Source organism: Quercus lobata, chromosome 1, assembly GCF_001633185.2.
Source record: "Quercus lobata isolate SW786 chromosome 1, ValleyOak3.0 Primary Assembly, whole genome shotgun sequence".
Classification (NCBI taxonomy): Eukaryota; Viridiplantae; Streptophyta; class Magnoliopsida; order Fagales; family Fagaceae; genus Quercus; species Quercus lobata.
The window spans coordinates 24,417,585-24,444,685 of record NC_044904.1 but is presented as its reverse complement, the minus strand read 5'-3'; the positions used below and the strand labels follow the sequence as shown (position 1 = coordinate 24,444,685).

At 33.2% G+C, this 27,101-nt stretch overlaps 1 protein-coding gene, 1 non-coding gene and 1 pseudogene across 3 annotated transcripts; 2 read left to right on the top strand and 1 right to left on the bottom strand.

Annotated features, from left to right (window-relative positions):
- The first annotated feature begins 5,611 nt into the window (after positions 1 to 5,611).
- On the top strand, positions 5,612 to 15,078 carry LOC115984435 (annotated as a pseudogene). The gene is made up of 15 exons (XR_004090539.1): positions 5,612 to 6,066; positions 6,318 to 6,410; positions 6,509 to 6,673; positions 6,831 to 6,926; positions 7,550 to 7,624; positions 7,961 to 8,122; positions 8,589 to 8,669; positions 9,086 to 9,184; positions 9,868 to 9,963; positions 10,618 to 10,749; positions 12,721 to 12,795; positions 13,109 to 13,198; positions 13,292 to 13,366; positions 14,330 to 14,580; positions 14,783 to 15,078. The product of XR_004090539.1 is annotated as a DEAD-box ATP-dependent RNA helicase 20-like (transcript).
- Positions 15,079 to 20,525: 5,447 nt separating this feature from the next.
- TRNAR-CCU lies at positions 20,526 to 20,598 on the top strand. The gene has a single exon. It is a non-coding gene; the product is annotated as a tRNA-Arg (tRNA).
- Positions 20,599 to 20,800: 202 nt separating this feature from the next.
- On the bottom strand, positions 20,801 to 26,533 carry LOC115984426 (protein NETWORKED 4A-like). Its single transcript, XM_031107455.1, has 4 exons — positions 26,234 to 26,533; positions 24,613 to 24,669; positions 23,678 to 23,789; positions 20,801 to 22,970 (listed from the first exon to the last, which is right to left on the bottom strand). Exons 2-4 carry the CDS (start codon positions 24,625 to 24,627, stop codon positions 21,232 to 21,234), a joined length of 1,866 nt encoding a protein of 621 aa, XP_030963315.1. The 5' UTR covers positions 24,628 to 24,669; positions 26,234 to 26,533; the 3' UTR covers positions 20,801 to 21,231.
- Between the last annotated feature and the right edge of the window lie 568 nt (positions 26,534 to 27,101).

Genomic DNA, 27,101 nt, shown 5'->3' with positions numbered 1-27,101 from the left:
TTAAAGGGGATCAAGGTTATAATGTGATATATGAAAAATTTGAGAGTTATTAACTTATCTGAACAATATATTTTGACAATTCATGTTTTAAGGACAATGTAATGGAAGTCACAAATTGATTTAACGCAATAAAATTAATACTATTTTAATTTGTGTAACTCACTAAGTAGAATTAAGATCCTGATCCCAGTCTCATTTTTGTTGATATATTTACCATTTTTTTTCCTTTCATTTTCTTAAAAATAAAGGTGAAAAATGAGTTGTTAAAGGTATCTGAATACAACATTTGTAATGATTTTACTAAATTAATAAGTCAGATGACTCATATAATGCCATAATATGAAAATATAATGGCATCTATATTCCTAAATAAAAAATCATTAACTATTATTTTTAAAAGAGAACTAAAAAATACAACTTAAAATAGAGATAATTTAAAAAAAAAAAAAAAACTTTAGTTGTGCTATACCAATACAAAATATAACATATATCAGTAAACACTCAAATAAACCATTGAGAGAAAACATTGTCTCCCTTTCACTTTAGGGGTGAAAATTTGTATTAGTGGGGTCATGTTAATATTGTGTTTAGGTATGAGTATTCAAATATATAGCTTAATGTACCCGAATACATGGTTAACGTAACATGACTTATTCAACTTGTTTAACACACAATCTAAAAAAATAAATAAATAAAAAGAGATTTTTTTGGGGGTAAAAGAGTTGGCAACTTTAGAATTTAAACAAAGGGTGTGTTGATTGGTTTTTGACACTAACCCACAAAAAGCTGTTGTTCGAATATTGCCACATTTATTGTCATATACTACATAGAAAGGGGAAAAAAAAAATAAATCAAACGTAACCCTAATTTTTGATTTTTTTAAAAAATGTACTTTAATAAGGATAATATAAAATTAATTGAAAAAAAAAGAAAAAAAAGAAAAGGAAAGATAATTTTTCAGTTACATGGTCGAGGTCGACCAATTCCGCATATCATGTCAAGATCCCGGAAACATAATAAATAAAGAGATAATTTTAAAAATGATATGAATACTTTAGCTTTATAGCTGGCTTGTACACTTGAACTGCAACTTGCCTAGACTGGGGTCTCTACTCTTATCTCTTCAATTCTCTCTGGGAATATATTTATTTTCTATGACGATAGCCTTCTTTTAATTCTATCTTTGTTTAATACACGAGGTTTGAAACATATATTTGAAAAATAAAATTATATATATATATATATATATATATTTTTTTTTTTAAAGTAGCTTTAGCTCCAAGTGCCGTTAAATTTGACGGTGTCTGCATCTAGGCTTGTTGAAGGCATGTTTAACTGCATAACCCCCACATGCTATCTACCAGTAACCACCCTATCACACAATCTCTCATCTTACATTTTGGATTTCACCTTACACCTTTTGACCCTTTGGGAATTATTATATACTTAAATTTGTTAAGTAGGCCCCCTGCACTAGTATTCAATTTAATCAATATTTAACAATCCAGGAAAATGAAATAATTATTATTGTCAATTTAGTATAGTGACTCTTTTTTGATTGGTTACTATGTACTGTACAACATATTAAAAAGTTTAGGCCATACTCTTTGTTACAACTTGCTCGGCTTTTGTAGGTTACTCAATTAGTAAAACTTTTGATCGTTGAATAAAAGATTTAGAATTCAATTTTCACCTGCATAAAAAAAAAAAATTAATCGATGTTTTAGTCTAATGATAAATAACACAATCATTAAAAGCAGTGGACATATATGTAATCAAACAAGTTGTGACAAAACGTATCTCCAAGTATACGTGGACCTAGATCAACCCACAACATATTTCATCGAATCTTTTTGGCCAGGTAGGATTATCTTAAAGATATAGAATGATCCGGAAGAAACCAGACCCCTGAAGTACTTGAAAGGCCATTTTAAAACTAGGCTATTGGCAAGAGAAAAGTAGTAGCAAAAGAAAAGGGTAGCTAAAAAGAGAGACCCGTTCGCTGATAGTTGAAAACTTCATAAGGGCTCACCTTCACCTACTACCATGGAAAGGGACGTAGGACATAACGGATGGCACTACCTACCACCATCCAATAAAACCACTACTACGATGTGCTCAACCTTAAGCCACCTCCACCACTCCTATGTTGCGACAACATTCGTCCACGTCACCTCTATGTCACTCAATTTTATGTTTTTATAACATCAGCCATTTGAAGCTGATAGCGTAGGATTGAGACCCGGTGTAATTGTAATTACAATTGCACCATACAATCTTTCACAACAATTTTTTACTAATTTTACTTCTTCTTTTTTTTTTGTACTTTTCCTTATTTTTATATTCAATTGTTGATATTTAAAGTTACAAATTTTTTGTAACTTTAAATTTCAACCATTCATAACAATTGCATCAGGTGCAATATCTGATCTCAATCCGATAATATAAATCATCTTCATAATTTTTGACGTTGGATATTAATTACCTAATTAATGACCAATGAGAAACATAAGTAGAACTTGTTATCTGCAACAAACATATATATGTTAGAAATAAATTCTGATTAGAATGTGTAAAGGTTGGGCAATGAAAGAGTTATTTGGGATGTGTAAAGTTTGAAATGTGTAAAGTCTTTAAGGTTGATGTATATCCATAATTGTACTCATTATTGCAACCTTATCCTATGAACTCTACAAACATTCTAAGATTCTATATATATGTGTGTGATTGTTTTAATGTTATTGTACACATCTAAGATATATAAAAAAGATTGTGGATGATCACTTGAATACAATAATTTATAAATATATATTTCTTGTTTTCTTCTTACTTAGTCTTATATATTTCTTTTATTTCACAACAATATAACGTTTTTTAAAAACGTGGCTAAAATATACTTTTTGTTCTTAAAGTTAGTGACTGTTTTTATTTTGACATTTTTACATTTCAAAATGAATTAAATATGAGCTGCCAAAATGAAAATTTTAAAATGTTAAAAGCCAATATGAAAACATAATTTTTTTTTTTTTTTTTTGAGAAACAAACACATACACACACAGGGGAGAGGGAAAGGGGTTCTAACATAAAGGCACACCACAACTCCACTAAAAAACTATGATAACTTTTAAGGGAGGGTGGAGCAAGTTATACTACACACAACACACTTTCTTAAGCAATGTGGAACAATTACCCTTTTTTTTTTAGAAACAAACACATACACACACAGGGGAGAGGGAAAAGGGGTTATAACATAAAGGCACACCACAACTCCACTCAAAAACTATGATAACTTTTAAGGGAGGGTGGAGCAAGTTATACTACACACAACACACTTTCTAAAAAGTTATTATGACTTTTGAGTGGAGTTGTGGTGTACTTTTGTATATGAAAACATAATTAAATATGAAAGGTTAAAATAATTTTTTTGAAATGTAAAAAGCCTAAATGAAAACAATTCCAAAAATTAATTAAGGACAAAAAAATGTACTTTAGTATAAAACTATCGAGGATATAAAACCTTGGAATTTTTTAATTTAGGCCATGTTTGTTTCTTTAATAGGAATCGTTTTTAAAAAGTAACTTGATTTTTTTTTTTGGATGTCTTTGCTCAACTCTAAAATAGATCCCAAAACGTTTTATGTCATTGGGGTCCCATGTAAAATTATTAATATTTCATTTGGGCTCAATGGTGACAATGGTGGGGGGCGATATGGCGGTGACACCGTGACAGAGACAGTAGTAGTGATGACATCAAATGGTGTGTCGTGGTCACGATAATGTGTGAGATATTATTGTGGTGGTGATGGTGATCAATGGTGGTAGGCTGGTAGCAGTGACAACGAGACGATATATAACTTCACACTAAATTATTCAAGTTATACCACTCGGCAACAATTACAGAGCATGCAAAAAAAAAAAAAAAATCAATAAATTAGTATACAAATAAGAGCATTACTGATAAAATTATATATGAAAAAAACATTTTAGTAATAACTGAACACAAACTAGTATACTAATAAAAAAATTTAACAACATTATAACTTAAAAGGCAGCAAATCCACCATCAAATTCTTCATTTAGAAATGATGAATCATTTCTTCATTTTGATTACAAGTGAATTATAAACTAGAAAGCATTTGTCTATGTTAGCATAATTCTATAGAAAAAAAAAGTCATACTATCACAACAATATGGAAAAATAAAAACCCTTAAAACTTCATCAAAACTAGGGGTGTGCATGGGTCGGGTTGAAGGGATTTTTTGACCCAACCCACCATGGTGGGTCAAAAATAAATTCAACCTAACCCAACCCATCACATAAGTCCAACCCAACGGGTTGAATCCATGGGTTGAAGAATTTTTTTTATTACTATTATTATTAAATTCAGCAAAAAAAAATATCACATTTACCACATGAGTTGATAAACAAAATATACATTAATATATAAACTAATATTCTAACTTAGTTGTAAACAAAATATATTTAAGTATTCAACTGAGTTGATAAACAAAATATAAAGAACTAGTATCCTAATTCACTTATAAACAAAATATAAATGAGTTCCTAACTCAGTTATAAACAAAATATATCTAAAATTTTTAAAATTTTTTTATTAATTATATAATATATTTAAATATATATTAAAAGAACTAATAGGATTTTATATTATATATGATAGTAGGAACCGATGAAATGCTCTACAACCGTTTTTTTTTTTTTTTTTTTTTAATTTATTAAATATATAATATATTTTAAACATATATTAAAATATGGGTGGGTCGGGTTTGGCGGGTTTGTAATTTTATGACCCAAACCCAACCCGACCCTCTATAAAATTTTTTTTGTAACCCAACCCAACCCAACCCAACCCACCAAGTCCTAAAAACCGACCCAACTCGGCGTGGTTGGGTTGGGTTTGACGGGTTTTTTGCACACCCCTAATCAAAACAAAAAATTTATCCCATAAAAAAAAAGCCAACAATTTATGTTTTGGTAGGATCCCGTACGATCTTATAATTTTTATGATCTTAAACGTTTTGGTGAGGTAAGATCATAAAATTGTGCGATTTTACAATCCAGATTGTGATTTTGACAACTATGACGCCTAGCCACCCAAGGCTTTACCCTTTTGTTTATTGTTATATTTTATTATAATAATTATAAATTTTGACTTAAAACAAATTTATGGTTAAAAAAATTAACAAATTCATTTTTATTCAATATAGAGGGGCATAAACATAATAATAAACTCAAAACAACATTTTCTATCCTCTTATTTTTCTTCTTAACCAAATAAAAGATTTTTTTCATCCCTCCAATTTTTTTCACCTTTCAAACAAAGTAACAAACACAAATGAGAAAAGTTAAAATCTCTTTTAACCTCCTACTTTTCCATCCCCATGGGAAGATTTTGTAAATTTGCATGGGAAAATAGAGAAAGGCCAATAAAATAAGGCAAGCCTTCAACCATTTGGGCCATAAATTCTCGCTATAGCACAAATCATAGCAGGCCATTTGTAGCCCATAGATTCTCTCTCGGGTCTTCAGCTTTAGTCCACAAAAACAGCAGAAAGAGATATCCAGTCCACCAGGGCGCAAGTAAAAGAAAGTTCAAATCAAAGACCAACAATATATCTCTGAGAGACTCCATCTGACTCTGTTATCTTCTTCAGCCTCAACTCTCTCTCAAAGCCTTAACCAAAAAAAAAAAAAAAAATCAACACCTCTACTTTACACTTTCATACACTGAAACCTCTCTTCAGAGAAAACCAAAAAAGAAGAAGAAGAAAAACCTTCCCATACAATAGAGGGCAAAAACGATGTCGTACGTGCCTCCACACCTCAGAAACTCAGGCCCAACCACTACCACCAAAATCTCATCCGTAAACCTAGACAATGGCCGTACCAACCTCTCCTTTTCCTCCTCCTCCTCCTCCTCCTCCAACTCTTCTCTCTCTTCTCCTTCCTCCAATGCCTTCCGCCGCAGCTCCGCCTCCTCCGTCCCCAACTCCGTCCTCCCTCAATGGCAGCCCTCCGAACGCGTTCTCCGCATGAAGCCCGACCAGGTTGGTTATTCGCCTCTGCCTTTTTGCTTTCTGAGCTTCTTTTCTATCTCAAAACGCGTCGATTCGGTGTTCATTTCTTTGATTCTTAGCTCTGAATTCATTTCGTTAGGGTTTTGCTACTGTTACCTTGTTTTGCCATTTTTTTTTTTTTTGCTTGCTTGTAATTTTGTGCACTGTTTCTGCTATCAATATGTTTTGAATAATTGCTTTCGAAATATAATCAATGATCTTATCTATACATATATGTACAGATTGAAGATGTTCGTTTGCGGCTCAATGTTGATGTTACTGTTGCGTCGGACTCATCTCCGGCGCTTGCACCGATTGAGTCCTTTACGGATATGGTAATATTCATAGTTTTAAATCTCGTTCCAACCGGTCTAGTGTGTTGCTTACAACGTATGAGTTTAAGAAAATTTTATGCATTTCTATATTTTTTCAGTGTTTGCATCAGAGCATCATGAAGGATATAGCGATTCATGGATACACTACGCCTACTCCTATCCAGGCGCAGGCAATGCCAGTTGCCCTGAGTGGAAGGGATATGCTGGGTTGTGCTGAAACGGGAAGTGGCAAAACGGCTGCATTCAGCATTCCGATGATACAGGTCTTATGTGATGAAATTTGATACTTCCTTCGTTTATTATGTGGTCACAGATTGAATATGTAGCCTGCTAAGCAGATCTCTTCTCTTTTACTACATCTGTTGTCTTACTCATATCTTTTAATTTTGGTTGCAAATTTTTTTTTTTTTTCAAATGCAGCATTGTTTGGCACAACCTCCTGTTTGTCGTGGTGATGGACCTTTGGCATTGGTACTGGCTCCTACTAGAGAGCTTGCCCAGCAAATAGAAAAAGAGGTGAGATAGCTGTTGCTGTCCTTCAGCTACATAACATCAATGATCATGAGTTTATAACCTTTTTATTTTTTAAATTGGAAATTTCTGTTAGTGTTTTTCTTATAAATCATGTCACCATGCAACTCTTTACCCGTTTATTATTATTATTATTATTATTATTATTATTATTTTTAGTTTTTAGGTGTATTTGGTTCTTCATTCAGAAATTTGAGGATTGTTTGGAAATTTCTGGGATAATTTCTGAATTGGATGGTATTACATACTATTTGTGTGAGTAAAAACTTCCCCAATGATTCATGTTATGTTTCTAAGTATTTTCAAGCATATATAATGTATCGTGCAGTTAATAACTTGCTTTGTTTCTTTGCTTTTGAGTACCCTTTCTATTCCTTTGGGATTTTAAGAGTAAGAACCATTTTTACAATTTATTTAAGATTCATGATATCTAGCTTTAACCATGGGATGGTCTTTTTCTATACATAATGAGTGCTACTTTTTAACCTTTCATATTTTATACCTGAATTCTTTGGAGTTTTTTATTTTTAATTTTCTTTTGTATGTGATATGTATGTTTGTTTGGGCCATCAAGTTGGGCATCCTTTGATATATCTAATTCTTTACAGGTTAAGGCTTTTAGTAGATCTCTTGAGTCATTCAAAACTGCAATAGTTGTGGGTGGAACAAATATCTATGAGCAGGTGAGTAATTTTGGCCAGATAATTTATGCTTTGTACTCTTCAAATTCCGAGGTTTATTGAAGGAATAGAGACTTTTCTTGTCCTGTATTATACTCTTATTGCTGTTGAAATTTCTGGTTGTGGTCAAGAAGAATAAATTAGAACTTTTCAGTTTGGTAACCATTTGTTCCTCCTGAATGCCTCTCCATTGGCAGATGGTAGAATGTAATCCTCAACTTTTTCCTTTTTTTTAACACATAAATACTGGAATGTTACTTTTATGGTCTGATCTTCTGCGAAAGTTGGGTTCCATATAGCTTACCTTATATTTTTGCTGGATGTTATGACTTATGACAGAGGTCTGAGCTAAAGGCAGGAGTGAATATCGTTGTTGCTACTCCTGGAAGGTTTATTGATCATTTGCAACAAGGAAACACTTCCCTCTCTAGAGTTTCATTTGTTGTTTTGGATGAAGCCGATAGAATGCTGGATATGGGATTTGAACCACAGATAAGAGAGGTATATGGTGTTTCAATTCATTCTCTGGAAATGCTTTCTTCCCCCCCCCCCCCCCCCCTTTTTTTCTCTAAAAAAAGTAACACACAAGCACTCTCATGTAGGTACTTTGGAGAATCGGAATTCCTTAACAGATTGCAAGTAGACACTAACATTATAATCATTTTGTTTTAAAATATTATTTTAGGTTACAGAACATATTATTAAATTTAATGGTTATTTTGTTTAAACAATAATTTTTAATGCATTTTTTTAATCAAATTAAAGAATTGTGTTTGCTTACTGTCAGTCATAGTGTTGCTCGATAAAGCTATACTTTTCCACTTTAGTTTATGAGTGAACTGACATGAAAGAAATATCAATAAATGGGTAGCCTTGAATTGGGTTGCCACATGCCATTTTGTTCTATATGCACAGTCCATCAACATTCCAGAAGAAGACATGTTACTCTATGTTGACCCTGTTTCAGGTGATGCGGAGCCTTCCAGAAAAGCATCAAACTTTGCTGTTTAGTGCAACCATGCCTGTGGAGATTGAAGCATTAGCACAGGTTAGGTCTCCTGCTGATCTTCTGTTGCTATCACAAGCATCATATAAGTTATATAAGTATGTGAATGTTCTCATGTGTCTCTCCTTAGTAGGGTGAGTGAGCAACACTAAGTTTTTAACGTTTTTTTTCTTGGACTTAAGAAATCTTTCTGGTGCCCGAGTGAGCATCAAATGACCTTGACTATGTATCAATTTTGTATACTTTTTACGGGCAAGATTCTACCATGATACCTATCTGATTATACCCCATTCAGTTACCACTTGAGAGAAAAATATTTAGATATAAATGTGAATGGAAAGTTGAGTGATTTAGATTGCATATATATATTTTTCCATATTATATGAATATGATGATACACTTTTAACTCCTAGACTTGCTTCAAGAACTATCATTTCTTTTGTTTTATCCAATGACAGGATTACTTGACTAAACCTGTTCAAGTGAGGGTTGGAAATGTGAGTAGCCCAACAGCAAATGTATCTCAAACATTGAATAAGGTTTCTGAAAGTGAGAAGGTATGCTTACTTAGATGCATAAGTCAAATTTTCTTTTCTGCATATGATGTTGAAAGCTGGCTTAATATTTGTTTGAATCATCTATAATGAAAATTTTGGTTCCTTTTTTATTCTTTTGGTTTATGAGGGCTCCCTTTTTGCCCCTGGAGGGCGATTGAAGAAGCTTTTGCTCCTTTAGATTTTGTTTCTTCTTAGCTATGAGTTCAGTTTTCAGTTTACTCATTTTCATGTGGGTTTAAACTAAATCAATTACAATTTCTGAGTGGAAAGGTCAATACAAAGTTAGATACATATATTGATATTGCTTATTATTTTATGTCTGGATTTGATGATATGGAAAGATGTGGTGGATGTTTGGTGGAATGTATTTGTTCTTCGGCTACTGTGTGGTTTTACTTCCATCAATCAATTTTCTTCAACAAGTTTCTTTTATGTTACAATCTTTTTCTTGTGCTCTGTTTGATTTGTTGGAGCACATTGTAATTTAAGAGGTTGATTGTATTGTTCCCATTGTATATTCCCTGTATAGTAGGGAATTTCTTTCTATATTTATTAAAGTTTTGCAATTTATATAAAAAAATGTTACTCTTATATTTACATCTTTGCTTTCAAATGCATCTGATCCTTACTAGGTAAAGTTTTTGGCCTGACTTAATGTGGTTATTGCCTTTAATATTTTGTAGATTGATAGGCTTCTAGCTTTGCTTGTGGAGGAGGCATCACAAGCTGGAAGATCTGGTCGTTCCGTTCAATTAACTATTGTGTTCGTGGAAAGGAAGGTATGCTGAGTTTTTCAAATTTATTATGTCATTTTTATCATCATTTTTTAGCCTATAAGTTACAATATTTTGCTTATAAACAATTATGTTCATTTTTTCTGCACATTTTTCCTACACCATCTTACTTTCTAGAAAAGCGTTGTTGATTCAAACACGTTTACGTGTTGCTGATGCTATGCTCAACCATGCATGTGCATCCCAACTTTTGAGTGTATACTTTTTAAAATGACCTAGCGCAAATCTTCACACCTACCATCTGTAGTTTGTGTTTTGCATTCATGTACTGAATAACTTGACACAGTTCAAATTTACACATGAAATTTCTAACTCAAATCATTGTCAAATTTGAAAGAAAAATATTGTGAAATTTGAGTTCACATTTGGCTACTCTCTGAATTTCTTGCTGTTACATAATCTTGAAAATGTAGTGAGAGTCTTATTTTCTTTTAAAGAGAAATACTGTAGAAATGTTGCAATGACATTTTCCTTAAATATTATAAAATTGCATACCCTAAGTACACATCTCTCTCAAATAAACTCCAGTTACTTCTGGTAGTTTTTTAAAAGACCATTTATCTGACTTGCTATTATGCAATTTTATTTGTAAGGTCATTGCATGAAATTTAATAAAATAAAATTTGGTTCTGCATGCAGACAAGGTGTGATGAAGTTGCTGAAGCTTTGGTAGCACAAGATTTACATGCAGTTGCTCTTCATGGTGGCCGTAGTCAGAGCGAAAGAGAGGCTGCCCTACGTGAATTTAGGAATGGCTCTACTAATATTTTGGTAATCACAATTGCGTAGCTGGGAAATCTTTTGTTGGAATATCGAACTAGTTTGAAATGTTCGTCGGAGTTGAGTTATGGAATATGAAATGTTAGGATTAAAAGAGAGAGAGAGAGAGAGAGAGAGAGAGGGAGAGAGAGAGGCTACATTGATGAACCTTTGGCCTTCGCACATATTTATATTAGGGTTTATGGAATGTTTACAAGAATACTCTTATAAACATGCTAATATAAAAAAATAACAAAAAGTAAACAATCAGGGAAATATACAATGTTGGGTAACTTTTAGGATTTGTCTGGTTGGGAGGATGCAAAAGTGGGAGGATAGAAAAAATTTTAGTTTTTCACCGTGTGTGTTTGGTAGGAGGTAGGAAAAGTGGAATGATAGAAATTAATTGATTATTATGCCTTTATTATAGTTTGAAATAATGGGGTAATAGGGATAGTAATGTCTTTTTAACTTCACATCTACTTTCCCCCCTCTTTTATCTCCATTTTGGGAAGATTACATATTGCAGGCCCGGGTGGAAAATCACCCACCTGTTTTCCTTTCCCTCCATTTTCTCTCCTCAACCAAAGAATGGAAAATACCTATTTTCTCTCCCCCCTTTTCCCATCCTTCCCTTTTTGCTCCAACCAAACATAGCATTAAGGTGCATTTGATGTCCTGTGGAATTTTTATGGCTCTCTCTCTCTCGCTCACGTGCGCGCGCGCACGCACACACATATTATCATAAGTAGTTCAGAAATGGCAGCCACCTCATACAATAGAGCAAGAACATCAAAACCATTTTGTTTCAAGATATCTAAAAATTAATCCCAGACTAGAGCATTAGCATTGGATATGCTATATGCTAAAAAAAAAGCTATTTTAGCACACAATTGACAAAAGGCAAGCTGCATTGGATGTACCATATGCTAAAAAAAAAAGTAGCATTGCTACAGTGCACTGCTACAATGCTGCTTTTTAAATTATTTCTCTTCGTATTCTCTCTCCTCTCAATATCTCTCTTTCTCTTGGTCACCAAATCGGAATGGTGAAGCCCTTGAAACATACTGGTCAAAATATAGGGGTGTTTCGGATTGCGATTCTAATTTCAGAATATACCAGCTGCTTCAGACTGGTTTTTTTATTTTTTTTAAAAAGCTCTTTGAAGCTCTGCAAATTTTGCGGCACAGATCATTGTTGGTATCAGTTTCCCTTTCTCTTTTTTGTTGGTGTCAACATAGAGGCACATCTATTTTATTTTATTTTTTTTTAATTTTTTTTTTTAAACCAGGAAAGGCTGTAGCCCACTTCTCAGAAATATGCTTCTTACCTTTTTTCTAATGAAGTATCTGCCCACTTTTCGGTGGATGTACATACCAATGTTTACACTTTACATTGGTTTGTACTTTGTCTGCCCACTCATCGTTCTTAATTGTTGACCTCCATGTATTTTTACTTTTTTATTTTGAACTTTCTACATGGCCAAATTTCACTTACTAGCTTTTAAGTTTAATCGATTTTTCTGTTTATTATGAATTGATAGGGTGACATATTAATTAGGACACAGACTTGCAATTTCAAACACTCTTAATAAATTATTTGGACTGTGATCAATACTTTTTAATTTCATGAATGTATATACATTATAATGGTAATCTTGAAGTGGTACACCATTAATGACAAGCATCGGAATATTTTATTTCCCTGACCAAACTAAAACAATCTCTGGTACGACATTGACAAAATTGTGTATGTTCCTCCTTCCTTTAATTCTTATATGTCTCTCAATTCTGCATGAATGCATTTATGAGGGCCTTAAGTATTTCCTTTATCCTTATATGTCTCTCAGTTCTACTTCAATACATTTATGCAAGTCTTAGGTCATTTCTTCATCTTTATATGTCTCTCAGTTCTACTTGAATATATTTACGAAGGTCTTAGGTCATTCCTTTATCCATGTCTTATTAGGATGCTTGTATGCAGGTTGCCACTGATGTTGCATCTCGTGGCTTGGATGTCACAGGAGTTGCTCATGTTATAAATCTGGATCTTCCCAAGGTATTTTTGGCTGCACATGAGAGCTACTTGATCATTGAGTTTCATCTGAATTCCACATGCTTGCCTTGGAGGGTTATCTGAAATTTTGGGAATTCTCCATTTTGTAAATTGCCATTCTAGCAATTTACAATGTCATCAGTAGTGATCTTCTTGAGTATACAAGTACCATGTGATGTGAATCTCAACTTGTGGTCAATGAGGTCTTTTTGCTACTGATATGTTAGCATCTCATTAGCCTGGTATTTTTCAGTCATTTTTTTTCCTTGTGAGATAGCAAAACCTGAAGCTTCAGTTATGGCTGCCTCAATTATAGACAATGGAAGATTATGTACACCGGATTGGAAGGACGGGGCGTGCAGGATCAATGGGCCAAGCTACTTCATTCTACACTGATCGTGATATGGTATTTTGTACTACACCTCTTCCTTTTACTTCCATTCATCCTTGCTTCCACTTGTAGATGACTTTTACGCTTGACTGCGAGTGCATTTTGCAGGTGCTTGTGGCACAGATAAAGAAAGCAATAGCAGATGTTGAATCTGGGAACCCTGTGAATTATGCAGTTGGGAAGGTAGATCTGGTTATAATAACTTATTGCGATTGCTTTTTGTTGACCATTGACATCTTGAGCCCTCTCCGTTTCCTTCTTAAACAACTCCAACTTCCCTTAGATTTAAGCAAAAATACAGGGGCCTCCTGTGTTGTTTGAAATTACAGTTTATTCCATGTCAGAAGATTCTGTCAGTCGAAAATGTAAATTACTGTTACTGCCCCCATCCTTTTTGACAAAAAAATAGGATTCTAGTTCATTTTGGGGAATAAATAAATAAATTTTACACACACACACACACACACACACACACACACACACACATATATATATATATAGGAATTTTAGAGCAGAAACAGGATAATAGAAATTTATATAATAAAAATTTTTTAAAAGGGAAACTTTGGCATTTAAAATTCTTCTGATGAAGTCTTTAATATTTCTGTCTGTATCAGTAACAAACTGGCCAAAAGTTTATGCCAGGTATGAAATACAGGGAGGCTTGAGTAATTTTTAAAATAGGAGGGAGGTTCAATTTTGATTTTGACAAGGCCCACTGTATTTTTGCAAGATATACTTCAGTCCATTTTATAGGATTCTTCTGACAAAAATGTAAATTGAAGATTTGGCCCTTGTCATCTTTTAAAATAAATTTACAATTATGCTTCATTTTGAGAAAATTTCTGATTAAAAAAAAAGAAATATAATGTGCACATGAGAGGGGTAGAGAGCATGAGTCTGAGAGTTTTAGACTAGAGAAAGGTTTATAAGAGTTAGCATTTTATGCCAGTAAAAGTTTCTGACTATATTGGTCTTGGAATGGACTAAAGTGTATGCCAAGTGGGAATCATGGATGAGGTCCGAAAAATTTATTTGAATATGGGAGTGGCTCAAGTATGCCCCCCCCCCCCCCCCCCCCCACAAAAAAAAAGAAGTCTTTTGATGTTTTGGTAAAGCATAATGGTTGTTGGTATTAACTTACAGGATGCAAGAAGGAAGGAGAGAGAAGCAGCAGCTTCACACAAAGAAGCAAGAACTGCTCTGTCCAACCTCTCAGTGATGGGACCCAGACCAATAAACATTGAGGATAAGTATATGTTCATGATTGCAGCCTCAAACGTTAAAGGAGAGGGTGCTGCAGATAGTGCTTGGGATGATTGATGCAGTCTTCCTTTGGTACCTCTTTCAAAGATGATTGATGATCCAATGCCTAAGGCTCCAAGATCCTTACATTGGTAAGTAGGATGTGCAACTTTTTGTGGAAAAGTTGGTTTCCATAACTTCTACATATTGCAATGATCTGTCTGTGAAGAGCTGAATATAGATTTCTCGACCCTTTTTCTGTCCCTCTTTCGTTTGGTTGCATATGGCATCCATGCATGCTTATTTTGTGCATCATTGTTAAGTCATACTAATGAAATCCAAATGCATCTGCAGGTGTGTTGCTTCTGGACTTGGGGGCTTTTACTGCAAAATTTGCTAAAGATAAGAGTTTATTGTAAAGTCTGTGTTTCAGTAAGGTTTGTTCCTTTACATCATGAATGTAACCGGCATTTGTAGCAAGGACATGGCTCGATGCCTTGGAACTTGTAGGGTTGGCTAATGGGTGGCGAATATTGTATATCTTAATAGTCAATTTCTCTTGAAAATTCTCTTATTAATTGAAATTTTATCTTAGATACTTGCATCATTAGAGGTATATATGAATTTGTACCTTCCAATGGTCACACCAAGATAGGGAAGTCACATTGGTTGCTCTCCTCTAACCCCTTTTTTTTTTTTTTTCTTTTTCAATAAAGAATTTGTACCTTATATTTCTTGTCTAATATTTGAATAGATTAGCCTGAACATTTGTAGAAAAACCATACAAAATGAGGTGTATAATTTTAATGTACAAAAAGCAGTTCAGTTGTTTTAAAATGTGAGGATACCTCCTTCCACTTCTAGTCCTAGTGCTCCTTAAAAAAAAATTGGCGGCCATGCATTTTTTGTGTTGATGCTTGTAGGAGAGAAAAGTTACGACAGTTTAGCAACTGTCTAATTCTCGTTGGTGGATGCCTCTGCTTTTACTAACTTGAGCTGATGCTTCCCTTTGTCAGGTTACCGCTCTTGTTTGTAAGATAACAATTTGGTAACATATCAGTATATCAGCATAGAGCATAATTGTTAATATTGTACAATATGCAATACAAATCGAATTGAACTAAAAAAGTATTATGTCATAGGTACATGTTGACCATGCTACATTGTATCAAATTGAACTACATGTTGACCATGGTACAAGACATAGATACATATTGAATGAATGCATAGACATGGATTTAAATTGGGATTTTGTTTAATTTGAATTGAGTCCAACTAGTTGATAGATTTGTTTTTAACACAAAACCATTAGTCTACTCCTAATAAAATAACATGTTCATAAAGTCTCTTTTTATTTCCCTTTTCTTTCTCCTATAAAATTTGGATCATATTGGACACTTCACATGCATACACGCAAATTTATTCTTCATACTTAATTTTATACTTGCAAATATATTTTGTCTATATCATGAATGAAATATTAAATGATAATATAGATTAAATAATTTGTACATTACCTCACTAATCCTATTTGTTCTTAATTTTATTAAAATTTTAACAGTCCAAATGTAGCTATTAAAATTGTGTTTTTTCTTCACAAATAAATTGTGATTAAGTCAAACCAAAAGAGGAAAATTATTTGTCCATGTTCAAAGAGGATGGTGATTAATATACAACTAAAAAAGAGTGAGTTGATTCAAGTTAAGAAAAAAAAATGGTAAATGAGTACCCAAAATAACATTAGTCAAAGTTATAAACAAAATTTATCAATTATGAAAGCAATAATTTTTTTAGCAGAACTAAGAAAGTAATAAAAAATATGATTTCAGGTGAAATATGAAGAAGAAAAAGAATACACGTTGTCAGTCCTATCGACCAGGGTTGAATCCCTAAAAAATTTGGGAATAAGAGCTGTTTTTTTTTGGTAACAAAAACAAAAACTAAAAGAAAAAAAGAGGAAAAGAAAAGAAAAGAAAAGGGAATTTCGCGTTACAAGCATATTCCGCGTTGCTGCTTATTTTTCTCACTGTTTACAGGTATATAATGATATTATTATTATTTTATTAAACGCATTGAAAGAAAGAAAGAAAGAAGGAAAGAAAGGTTTTGTGAGTTTAGAGAGAGAATATATCTGAAAATGTCTGCTGGGATCGATCTAATCAGGACTCTTTTCTTAGTTAGGCTTCAGATCGATGTTCAGTGCTGCCTGTGGGGTGTCGCCCCACCACTGCTCTTTGGGTCTTCCCAGCTTCCCTTTCCATCCCAAATCCAATTTTTGATTTTTTATACTTTTATTTATTATTATTATTTTCTAATCAAATAAAAGATATTTTTATTTGTATTGTGATGGATTGCATCTTATTCGCATAAAGATTAAGCAAGAGCAAGCATGTGCACATTTCATGCTATATTTTCTATTTTTTTTTTTTTTTTTTTTTTTTCAAAAACTGATAATTTCATTTAAAAAGTGCAATTGGGTGCAAGCCTAATACAAGGGTAGTATATGAGCCTAACAAAAAAAAAAAAAAAGAAAAAAAAAAAAGAGTAAAATATGCTATCTAAAACTCTTAGCATATATGAATTTCAACGTAGAAAAAGAGGTAGAAGCTTTAGTCCTCTTTTTCATCGGACCTTTGTGATGGCAAGCTAGAAAGCATGGACACGGGTACATGGGTACAGCACCCTAAATGAAGTGTCCGTGCGGCCTAGATGGCAAGTTCCTTCCACCCAAATGTGGCTTGTTGCTGGGTCGAACCCAAGAATTAGTCTCTTTCCCCCAATAAAAAAAAAAAAAAAAGGGGTGAGGCTGCCTATCAATTGCCTCTCCCAAAACTTGTAAAAGTGGGAGTTTTGTGCACTGAGTACGACTTTTTTTTTGGGTGATTTGCTAATAATGGATCATGGATACTAGGAAATTGTGGTCCTTTTTTCCTTTCTTTGGCTGGAGGATACTAGACATTAAATGATAGTAGGCACTGGTTGACATATGTTTAACTGCATTGAACAACCTATTGAGGACTAAATTTCCCTTCTTATTTGAGACTTGACTTTTTTTAATAATTAGAATTCATGTTGTGTATGTTTCATAATATATAATGTTCTGGACCATATGGTTTCAACTCGCAACGTTAATTTTATACCTCACTGCTTGCTGTAGATATCTTCCATCTGTTTTCCCCTCTTTTCAAAACTTGGTGCGAATTAGTTTCTGTCATCTTGCAATCCTGGTTATCTTGGCACTTTGCCACCATGGTTTCCTACTTTTACATCTCCCCTGTTGGACTCGGATGACTAGTCTCTTGCTACTAAACTTTTAAATTGTATAATTTCTATCCACAAGATAAATTTTAAAGAGAATCTTGAATAGAAATACAAAAGTATGAAGGCAGCTGTGAATCATCTGATGTGTAGAATCAGCAGCTATGCACGTATTAAGCTTTATGTGTTAACTTGTAGTTTCATCTACATTGACTAACTTTATATGTACATGGGAAAGAAGCATAATGATTTCCAGTGTTAATCCATTTATGAGTACTCTAGTAGAGTACATGAAATTGTATGGTTATCTTCATAATCCTCTTGTATATTTGTTTAAATTAATCTAGTTATTGACAGCAAACCTTAGTTCCTTTCTAGTCTCTAGTTTTATATATGCATTTAATCATTTCTATCACAGTTTTCTCATAAGTTTATTTATTTTTCTTATTTTTGGTAGGCTTAACTGTGCTGTAGTTTCTGATGATTTTGTTTCAAATGTTTAACAGCCATTTGATTGGATAAAGAAGACATTTTTGGAGAAACCTGAGGCTGAGGGGCAATGATACTGATGCAGGATTCTCCTGGAGCCATTTGATTAGATCATTTTTCAGGATTCAGTGAACAATCGGAGTAGATCCCATTTCAATAATGCTTTGTTTCTATTGCTTGTTTGCAGCTCCTTCTGGGGGACTGCAGTGACAATGGCATGTTTATTAAACACTTTCTTTCACAAATTGTTATGAATTTTGCTCAAACACATGTATTGGATGAGTCAAAAACACTGGAATTCTTACTTTATTCGTTTGTGTAATTCTTATAAGCTGCTGAAGATTTACTTTTAAATAAGGTCTCAAGTGATTTCTTCACCCTTGTGCTTGTATTGCTCCTAATAGAGCATCTTCCAGGGTTGGGTTGGATTTGAGTAAGAAAAAGGTCTCCGTTTGTGGACCAAATGTAACTGGAAAAGTTTTTGGTGTCTGTGAATAGGATAGGCAATCCAATGATCTGATCCAATCAGATGAAACCCAAGTAAAAATTTGACAATTGGGTCTTGCCGTCTTGGCATGTTTAACTTCAGACTAACTTCATTCCCGTCCTTCAGTCCTTGTTCCGGGTTAATGATCTGTGGGCGAAAAAAACTTGGTAGGTTGGGAAAAGACCAAAGCAACAACCACCAAAACTGTGGAAAGAAAATGTTGGCCAAATGTGTAATTTGATTATGCGCATGGGCTGAAATGTGGATCGAGATGATATAGAAATAGGATGCTTGAACTGAGAACGTTGGAAAATGCTAAAGCTATTATTAATTTTATTATAAAAATGTGATCAAAATATATGGTTGGTTCTTAAACAGCAGATCAAAACATTTTTTTCTCCAATTTTTTTTTGTTCTAATTTTTATTTGGGAATTGAAAGTTTTGCTGGATCATTTTTGCAAAAGAAAGTCGAGTTGATTTTGTGAGAGAGTTGCTTTCCCTTTGTTTTCTGAGGAGAAGCGAGAGAGAGAGGAAGAAAGAGAGAATTTTTTTTTTTTTTTTTATTAACCGGGTGATTATTTTAATAGATAATAATATTTGGAGTTGCTATAATAAATGCTACAATACTCTCTTCTTCAAGAGAGCTACCATAGAGAGGCCATTGGAGGGTGTTTTTTTTGTGTGTTTTCTCTCCAAAAAAGGCTTTAGAGAGCCTATTGGAGATGATCTTATTAGTCACAAAATCTGGTAGGGTTCAAAACAAATTTAAAGTGACCATTTTTAGTCCTTGAATTTTAAATTGATCACTTTTATTCCCTAACAAACTTAAAATAATCATTTTTAATCTTTAATGTGTCTTATAGAGGGATGATGTGTCAATTTTTAGTTTGACTATATCATCATCACATTAGAGAGATTTAATGGATGTTCATGGAATGACTAAAAGCGATCTTTATTAGTTTGCTAGGAACTAAAAGTGATCATTTTAAAGTCTACACAAAACTCTTTAATGAATGTGAATGGTGTCATTTTAATAAATAAATGTTTTACCCACTACAATTTTTTTTTTTTTGGAGGATTTATTTTCGAAGAGGTTAATTTCCAAACTTAAATTCACTAGTTGTTACTTTTGGAGAAAGACACTAGTTATTGTTATAAAGCACAATTTCTAATGACGTCACATCAATAACATAATAAATTTTCATAAAAAAAAACATAATAAATAAATTTTTTAATTTTTTAAATATTGTATTTAAAAATTGACATATTAATTTGTACAACTTATGTATTAATATTACTCAAATTCAAAATCACAAAAGTAGCAGAAGTAGGCCAAGGCCCAGTCACTAATGATGTTGTATAAATAGCATAATAAATAAAATTTGTAGTTATTTTATTTTAATATTGTGATTAAAGGCTGATATGATTTATGTATTAATATTACTCGAATTCAAAAAAGTAGTGGAAGTAGGCACTCTAATCCTTTAGAATGTGATTTTGAATTCAAGTAATATTAATACATATATCTTTCGAGCTAATATATAGTATATACTAATATGCTAACTTTTAATTAAGTGTGTGTTTGACATCAACTTATTTGGCTTGTTTATGAAAATGGGCTAAAATATATTTGTACTTTGAAATTTTGAGAAACAATGAGGTTTTAAAAAGTTATATTTTAGCACCAAAAAAGAAGAAGCTAAAATCTGATTCTAAAGTTGGAATATTAGTATAATTTGGCATATCAATTTGTATGATTTTTATGTATTAATTAATATTACTCAAATTCAAAATCAGAAATGTAGGGGAGGTTTGAATCATTTAAATTCCTAATAAATTAGCCACTTTCTTAGTCCAAGCAAGCGCCTGTAGCTCAGTGGATAGAGCGTCTGTTTCCTAAGCAGAAAGTCGTAGGTTCGACCCCTACCTGGCGCGCATCTCTCTTTCCCTATAAATATTTTATTTCACCTTTCTTTTTCCTTTTTTTTTTTTTTTTCGTTTTTTCCATTCGCAACTTATTGAAGAAAACAAAATGCCTGAATCTCATATTCATAAACAAATAAGTTAATTCATGAAAATTGACAAATAAAATAATAATAATAACAACTTTATTCACAGCATATATCAAACTCCAAGCTTTATAATTTACATGCTACTTTTTTTTATTTATAGAACATACTACTAAATTGGTAAGAAGTTTAGTAGTTTTCAAATGGCAAAGGCAATCCAACTCAACGTCAACACATTCAGACCAAAACTCGAATTTCAAACTTAACAAAAAAAAAAAAAAAAAAAATGACGTGCAAACTTCAGCTGAACTCCACAACTGCCACGCCAATTTCTATGTCACCAGACAGCCCCCAAAAACAGGAAACTCCTGCATTACATGCACAACATATATATATACACACTGATGTACCATGAAAACCATATATCATGGTCCATACTCCATAGTAAGAGTTGGTACTTCCAAACCCAGAAAATGAATTATTCACTCTGGGAAAAAAACAAATGACTTAGAAGAAGAAGAAATATATGTAAGTTCAGTAGTTTACATAGGTAAAGTTATTATGATGCCAAAACTGGAACTCGCTTGTTCCCCATAAAAGCCTCTCGAAGCATATGATATCCATTCCTATAATGCTCGAGAGAAAAGCATAGCTGCCTTATAGCCTCTCGTTTCTCCTCTGCTCCTTCCAAGATCACAACTTTTTGCTCCTCAATCTCCCCCTCAAGTTCCTTTGCTCTTGATCTCAGCTCCTCCAACAATTTACGTGCCCCATCCATTTTAGTCCTAAGTTCCACATGTTCCACTTGTAATTGCTGCAAATACACATCCATTTCGTCAATGCGGTCATCTCTAGTACTCACCTCTGCTTTGAGTGCCTGAACATTTGCATCAAGTTCATCTCTTTCTGATGTTAACGTGTCAAGGCTCTTATTCAAATTTTCTATGCGAACGCCCCTCTCATCAATTTCTGCCCTCAACTGCACAAGTTCACCAGTAAGTCTTTCCTCCATTTCCATCTTTTCAGCCTTGGCCATTCTGATCTCATCTTCTAGCAAACGAGCACGACTTTCCCAATCTCTGACCTCCTCCTTCAAACGAGCACGTTCCTCCAACACTTTAGACATTTCCGTTTTTAATTGTGATTTTTCAGGAAAAATCTTCTGCTCAGCATCAGATACTTCTTGTTTCAAATCCCTGATCTCACGATCCCGGTCTGATAAACTAGCTTTCAACCTGGAAATTCTTTCCTGCAGCTTGGAGACCTCTCTTTTCTCTGAGTTGAATTTTGTTTTCCAGGAAGTGATTTCTTTTTTAGCTGATTCAAGCTGCTCCTGCAAATGGCGTATGTTTCCAGAGGATTGAAGTTCAAGCTTCAAACTAGCAATTTCCTTCTCCGAGTCCTGAAGCCTTTCTCTGTTGATTCTCAGCTCATCCACCAATGCTTTAATCTTGCCATCTTGGTCCAAAATGTCTGACTCTGACTCACCAATCCTTTCTAGAATATCTGGTGTACGATTAATTTCTAAGTCCAGCTCAGCATCCCGCATCTTCATATCTTCCAGTGTTGACGATCCAAGCTCTGACTGGTTATCATTACCGAATTCCGGTGACTTATATCTTTGGTTCTCAATCTTCAGCCGAGTTTTCTCTTCTTCTGAAAGGCGTATTTTTTCATTTGCAATCCTCAGCTCTTGCTCATACAGTGCAATTCTAGCATTGAAATCATCAGGATTTTCGATTTTTGCTCCCCTCAATGAACCATCGGCATTCTCTTCATGTTGCATTTGGAGCCTTTCTTTCATTTCACGGAGCTCAATCTCCAATTCAATTGTCTTCCTGTTCACCCTTTGATCACCACCGTTCCCTGATAGAACTGAGTAATTGTTGACCGAGGAATCATCAGATTCTGCTTCAGAGTCCGTCAATGTAGATGTTTCATCCCCTTCTTTCTGGCTGATATCAGTGCCGTTTCCACTAGAGCCAAGGAAGTAATCAAAACCAGCAGCTCGGTGGCTAGATCTACGACGACCCAACTTATGATCAGAATTATAGGACAAGTCAAAGCTAATGTCAGAAGTGCCTGAGCCCTGGGATTGGAGTTCTGAGGGAATATTCTTCCTCAATTCTCCAGTCACATGATCATATCGCTCAGCTAGTGACCGGTAAATGCGGTAAATCTCCTCAACATGAGAAATCAATTCAGGTCTCTTTTGATAATACATCTCAGCCTTTTTGGCAAATGAGTCTCCATCCTCTTCAATCAACTTCAACATACATTTGATGCTCTGGTCCATCTCTGAGGTCAATGATCGTTTTGTTATCCTCTTGTACGGCATTTTAGATAAATTGATTAATGCATTTAACAGTTATGTGATATATAAAATGCCTGGTTCAAAAACCTAAGGCAGTTGGAAACCGAGGAATACCTTTTCACCACTAGATTAAGAGAAAAAGAGGACTCTAATAATGTCCAGCAATTGACCATTTTACTCATTTTAACCTAGCTCGGTTTAGAATGTGAAACTAAATATTTATGCCGGCCAAGAAAAATCATGGATACCAGATTACAGGTAATAAATGTCGTTCAAACAAAAAAGAAAGATATGTCTTAACAAGTTCTTTAGCTTGTGCTCATGCACATGGGATGTCCATCCATGCGAATGAACACGAGGTTATCAAAACAGCATCAGGCAAATATAGTAAAAGGTTACGAACCTAATTCATATTCTTGAGAACATAGATGTCCATCCAACGATGTTTGAATACCATAAAAATTAGGACAACCAATAGGGCTAGATCTAAATATAATGTTAATACTCAGTCAAATTTAGTTAATGATAAATTTGTCTTTTCTCTAATTAGCTATTTTTATGTACCTAGAAAACTATGACTCAAAATAGCAGTAAGATACGGTGATCTATTTCCTTTGACTTATTACATGTGGCAATTCATAAAAATGAAGAAGATCAAATCAAAAGGACAAAATGCTATCATAGTGCTCACCCTCAAGATTCTCTGCAAGCCACTTTGAATTTTTTGGACTGACATGACTATCCCACCACCATGAACGAGTCAGTCTTGATTCTGTCCTCTTCGGAAGCTTAAGGGATCGTTCCTGAAATAAAAACTGAACAATATTACACCGGACACATTAAACAGTCACCTGTTGTTCACAGGTCCTGCTGAAGAAACCAGATAGGGCTGAAAAAAGAAACACAAATTTTATGTAAAAAGGGAATTATAAAAATAGATATATGCCATAGTTCAGCATTATTAGGTTGTCCAGTGGTAAACAACCAGACCATTGTGTTTCAAATACCATGCTATGTTTTACACATCGCCATATCAAATATGATATCCAGTCTCTAAATTATCAAACCTGCTGTAGCCGCTACAGCCTTCAAGGCATGTATCAAATATCATTCCTTCTTACCATCATGTCCATTCTATACTCACCATCTTTAATTTGATCAAAGAGTCACTATATGGACATGATGTTTCAAAGTCCAATCATGACAATGCATATGAATGAAGCATTTTGACTGGTTGATAACCAAGAGAAAATGTGCTTCGGATATAATCTTATAATTCAGTAGGATAGGATTTTCAAAACTTAATGCAAAACAAAAGATAGAAAGGCTAAAACATACAGTTCCACAAGTATCTTGCAAGATGGAGTTATTAACTTATTCAAAGTTTCACAAGGACAAAAGGATTAGATCAAATGTGCTCTAAATGAAACATGAATTATTCAGTTGTTTGAGTGTCAAGAAAAGTAAATATGCAAAGTGAGAAAGCTGTATTAACTGATTCAAAGTTTCACAAGGACAAAAGGATTAGATCAAATGTGCTCTAAATGAATTATTCAGTTGTTTGAGAGTCAAGAAAAGTAAATATGCAAAGTGAGAAAACTGTATTATTAGAGTTTCATTTCTTACCAATGTCGTAGCCATCTGCTAAGTTTTTGAAAGTCGTGGAGATTGAAGAGAAGAAATCTGAATATCCAAAAAAATCAGTTAAATAATCTTACATGCCACTGCAACTGTAATAACTACAGCTCATGAATAGTAATACTAACTAAATCTGGAAAATATTGAGCAAAAAAAAAAAAAAAAAAAACTAAATCTGGAAAATGGAACAGGTAGATAAATACCTACCACATATTGTTCAAAAACTAAAACCAAAGACTAAAAATAGACAAATGACAACCAAAGCCATTTGTCTTTTAAATAAGAATTTTTTCTTTCTTTTTTTAGGTAGACAGGAAAGGTCACTGAACTCTAGGCTCCATTTGTGTACTTTGAGAAGCGCAACGCTATAAATACAAAAAAATAGAAACAAAAAAAAAAAAAAAAGCAATATTTTCGCATCAATTGAATTGACAAGCTTTTATTTGCTTTTATTTGTTTTTATTTAGATTCACTACTGAGTATTGATATTATTTTGTTACTTATCACTAACCATCTATGTTAACCCCTTAAAAAAAAAAAAAAAAAAATCTAAATTAAGTAACATGAATAGAGGAAAATTCTCATCTAATTGACTTTAGTTATTATTCATAATCTAATGAATTTATCTGCTTGTTAATAAACTTACAAGTTTACTTACGAGTTTTTCATTAAAAAAAAAAAAAAAAAAACTATCACATGATTCACAGCAATGAAACGTAAAAATTTTAAAGAAATTTTTTTTTTTTTTGGTATCTAACTATCTCTATAGATTTTCTCATTAAAGAAAGTACCAAAGTCTTGAATAGACAGGGATTTTATTTTTTATTATAGGGTAAGCTATGAATGTCACCGAACCCACATGCTAGTAAAAAGTAAAAACATAGACGAGTTGAGTTGAGAGTTAGGTGGGTTCTCTAAGGTTATCAATATATTATTAATAAATAAAGGGCAAAAAAAATAAATATAAAAATAAAAGCAGGCACAGGCAGTGGCACAATGATCTAGATGGAGCGTGGTTATCACGGGCACAAAAGCGCGAAAGATAAGGAGAAGTTCTCGCGGCAATTCAGACCATGTATCTTAAGACACAAAATAGAACACAACTGTCCCAACAAGTAGTCCAGCTATGCCACGCGTTCTCCCCTTAAAATATCTAGACGTGGAACTCTCTAGCTTAAATTGCAGGCCATATATATATATATTTTATAATTATAATTAATTATATTTACTTAATTAATAAAAATAAATAAAATTAGGAAACTTATAGAGAATTCAAAAAAAAAAAAAAAAAAAAGGAATTATGAAAAGAAAAGAAACATCATGGTAATAGTCCTTATGTTTTGAATTTGTATAAATCAGAAAAACCTTAAATTGAATCCCTTTTCATCTACCAATCCTATGTTAAACTTAGCAGACCAGAGAGAATGGAATTACTATGTTTTAACTAGTATGGAATTTACCCAAAAGAAGAGAGAAAAAAAAAACAAGGAGATTATGCAGAGGTATTAACTAAATATAGCATTTCCAGTAACTCTCTCTCTCTCTCTCTCTCTATATATATATATATATATAATCAGAGAAGGCAAAAAAATGAGAGTAAGAAGTTTACCAGAGAGTGAAGATATAGAGCTTTTTTTATATCAGAGAACTGGGTGATGGATCTAACTGAAGGCGGCCTTGCTCTACACAAAAGTCTCCAGAAAAGTCTGAGTTTGCAGAGAGAGAGAGAGAGAGAGAGAGAGAGACAGAAGAGGGCTTAGTTCTATATATCAATGTGCAGTTGTACACTGGTACATAAGAGAGAGATAGAGAGTCAAGAGAGGTGTAGGTGGGAAACAACTTTTCAATTTAGCTTTTTCATATGGAATCAGAATGGAATTCAACAAAGTCAAGCTCTCTCCTTTTTTTGTTTCCTTATTAAATTTCAATAAAGACACTTATCATTATCATAATGATTTTTTTTTTTCTTTCCTCTTTTTTCCTTCAAAGGCTTTCTTTTTTTTTTAAGTATATAATTATCAGAAAAAGGAAATATTTTTCAGATTCAAAATACTTATGAATTACTAAATTACCCCTCTTTTCTAATCATTTTTCTTCTTAAAACTCCCACTTTGCGTGTAGTATTAAAGCAAAAAAAAAAAAAAAAATTCCCACTCTTTTTTTTTTTTAAATAATTATTTTAATATGATGTATTATAAAATAAAGAGTATAGGAGGTAGGATGTATGGTTAAAATAATACATGAATTTTAAAAAATAGATTTATTAAGCAATTTAAAAAAAAAAAATATTGGCATTTTCAAATGGGAAATCTAGTGAAGACAAAAGGGCATTATGGTCAAATTAATTTTGATCGCTTCCAATGAAAATTTAGTATTTGTGTTTTTGGATAAATGAATATTTACTATTTAGTACTTAATTATCACCCACATATCGTGCCGACCCGTTTGTTTGTACTCTGCAAATAGTCATTGACTTA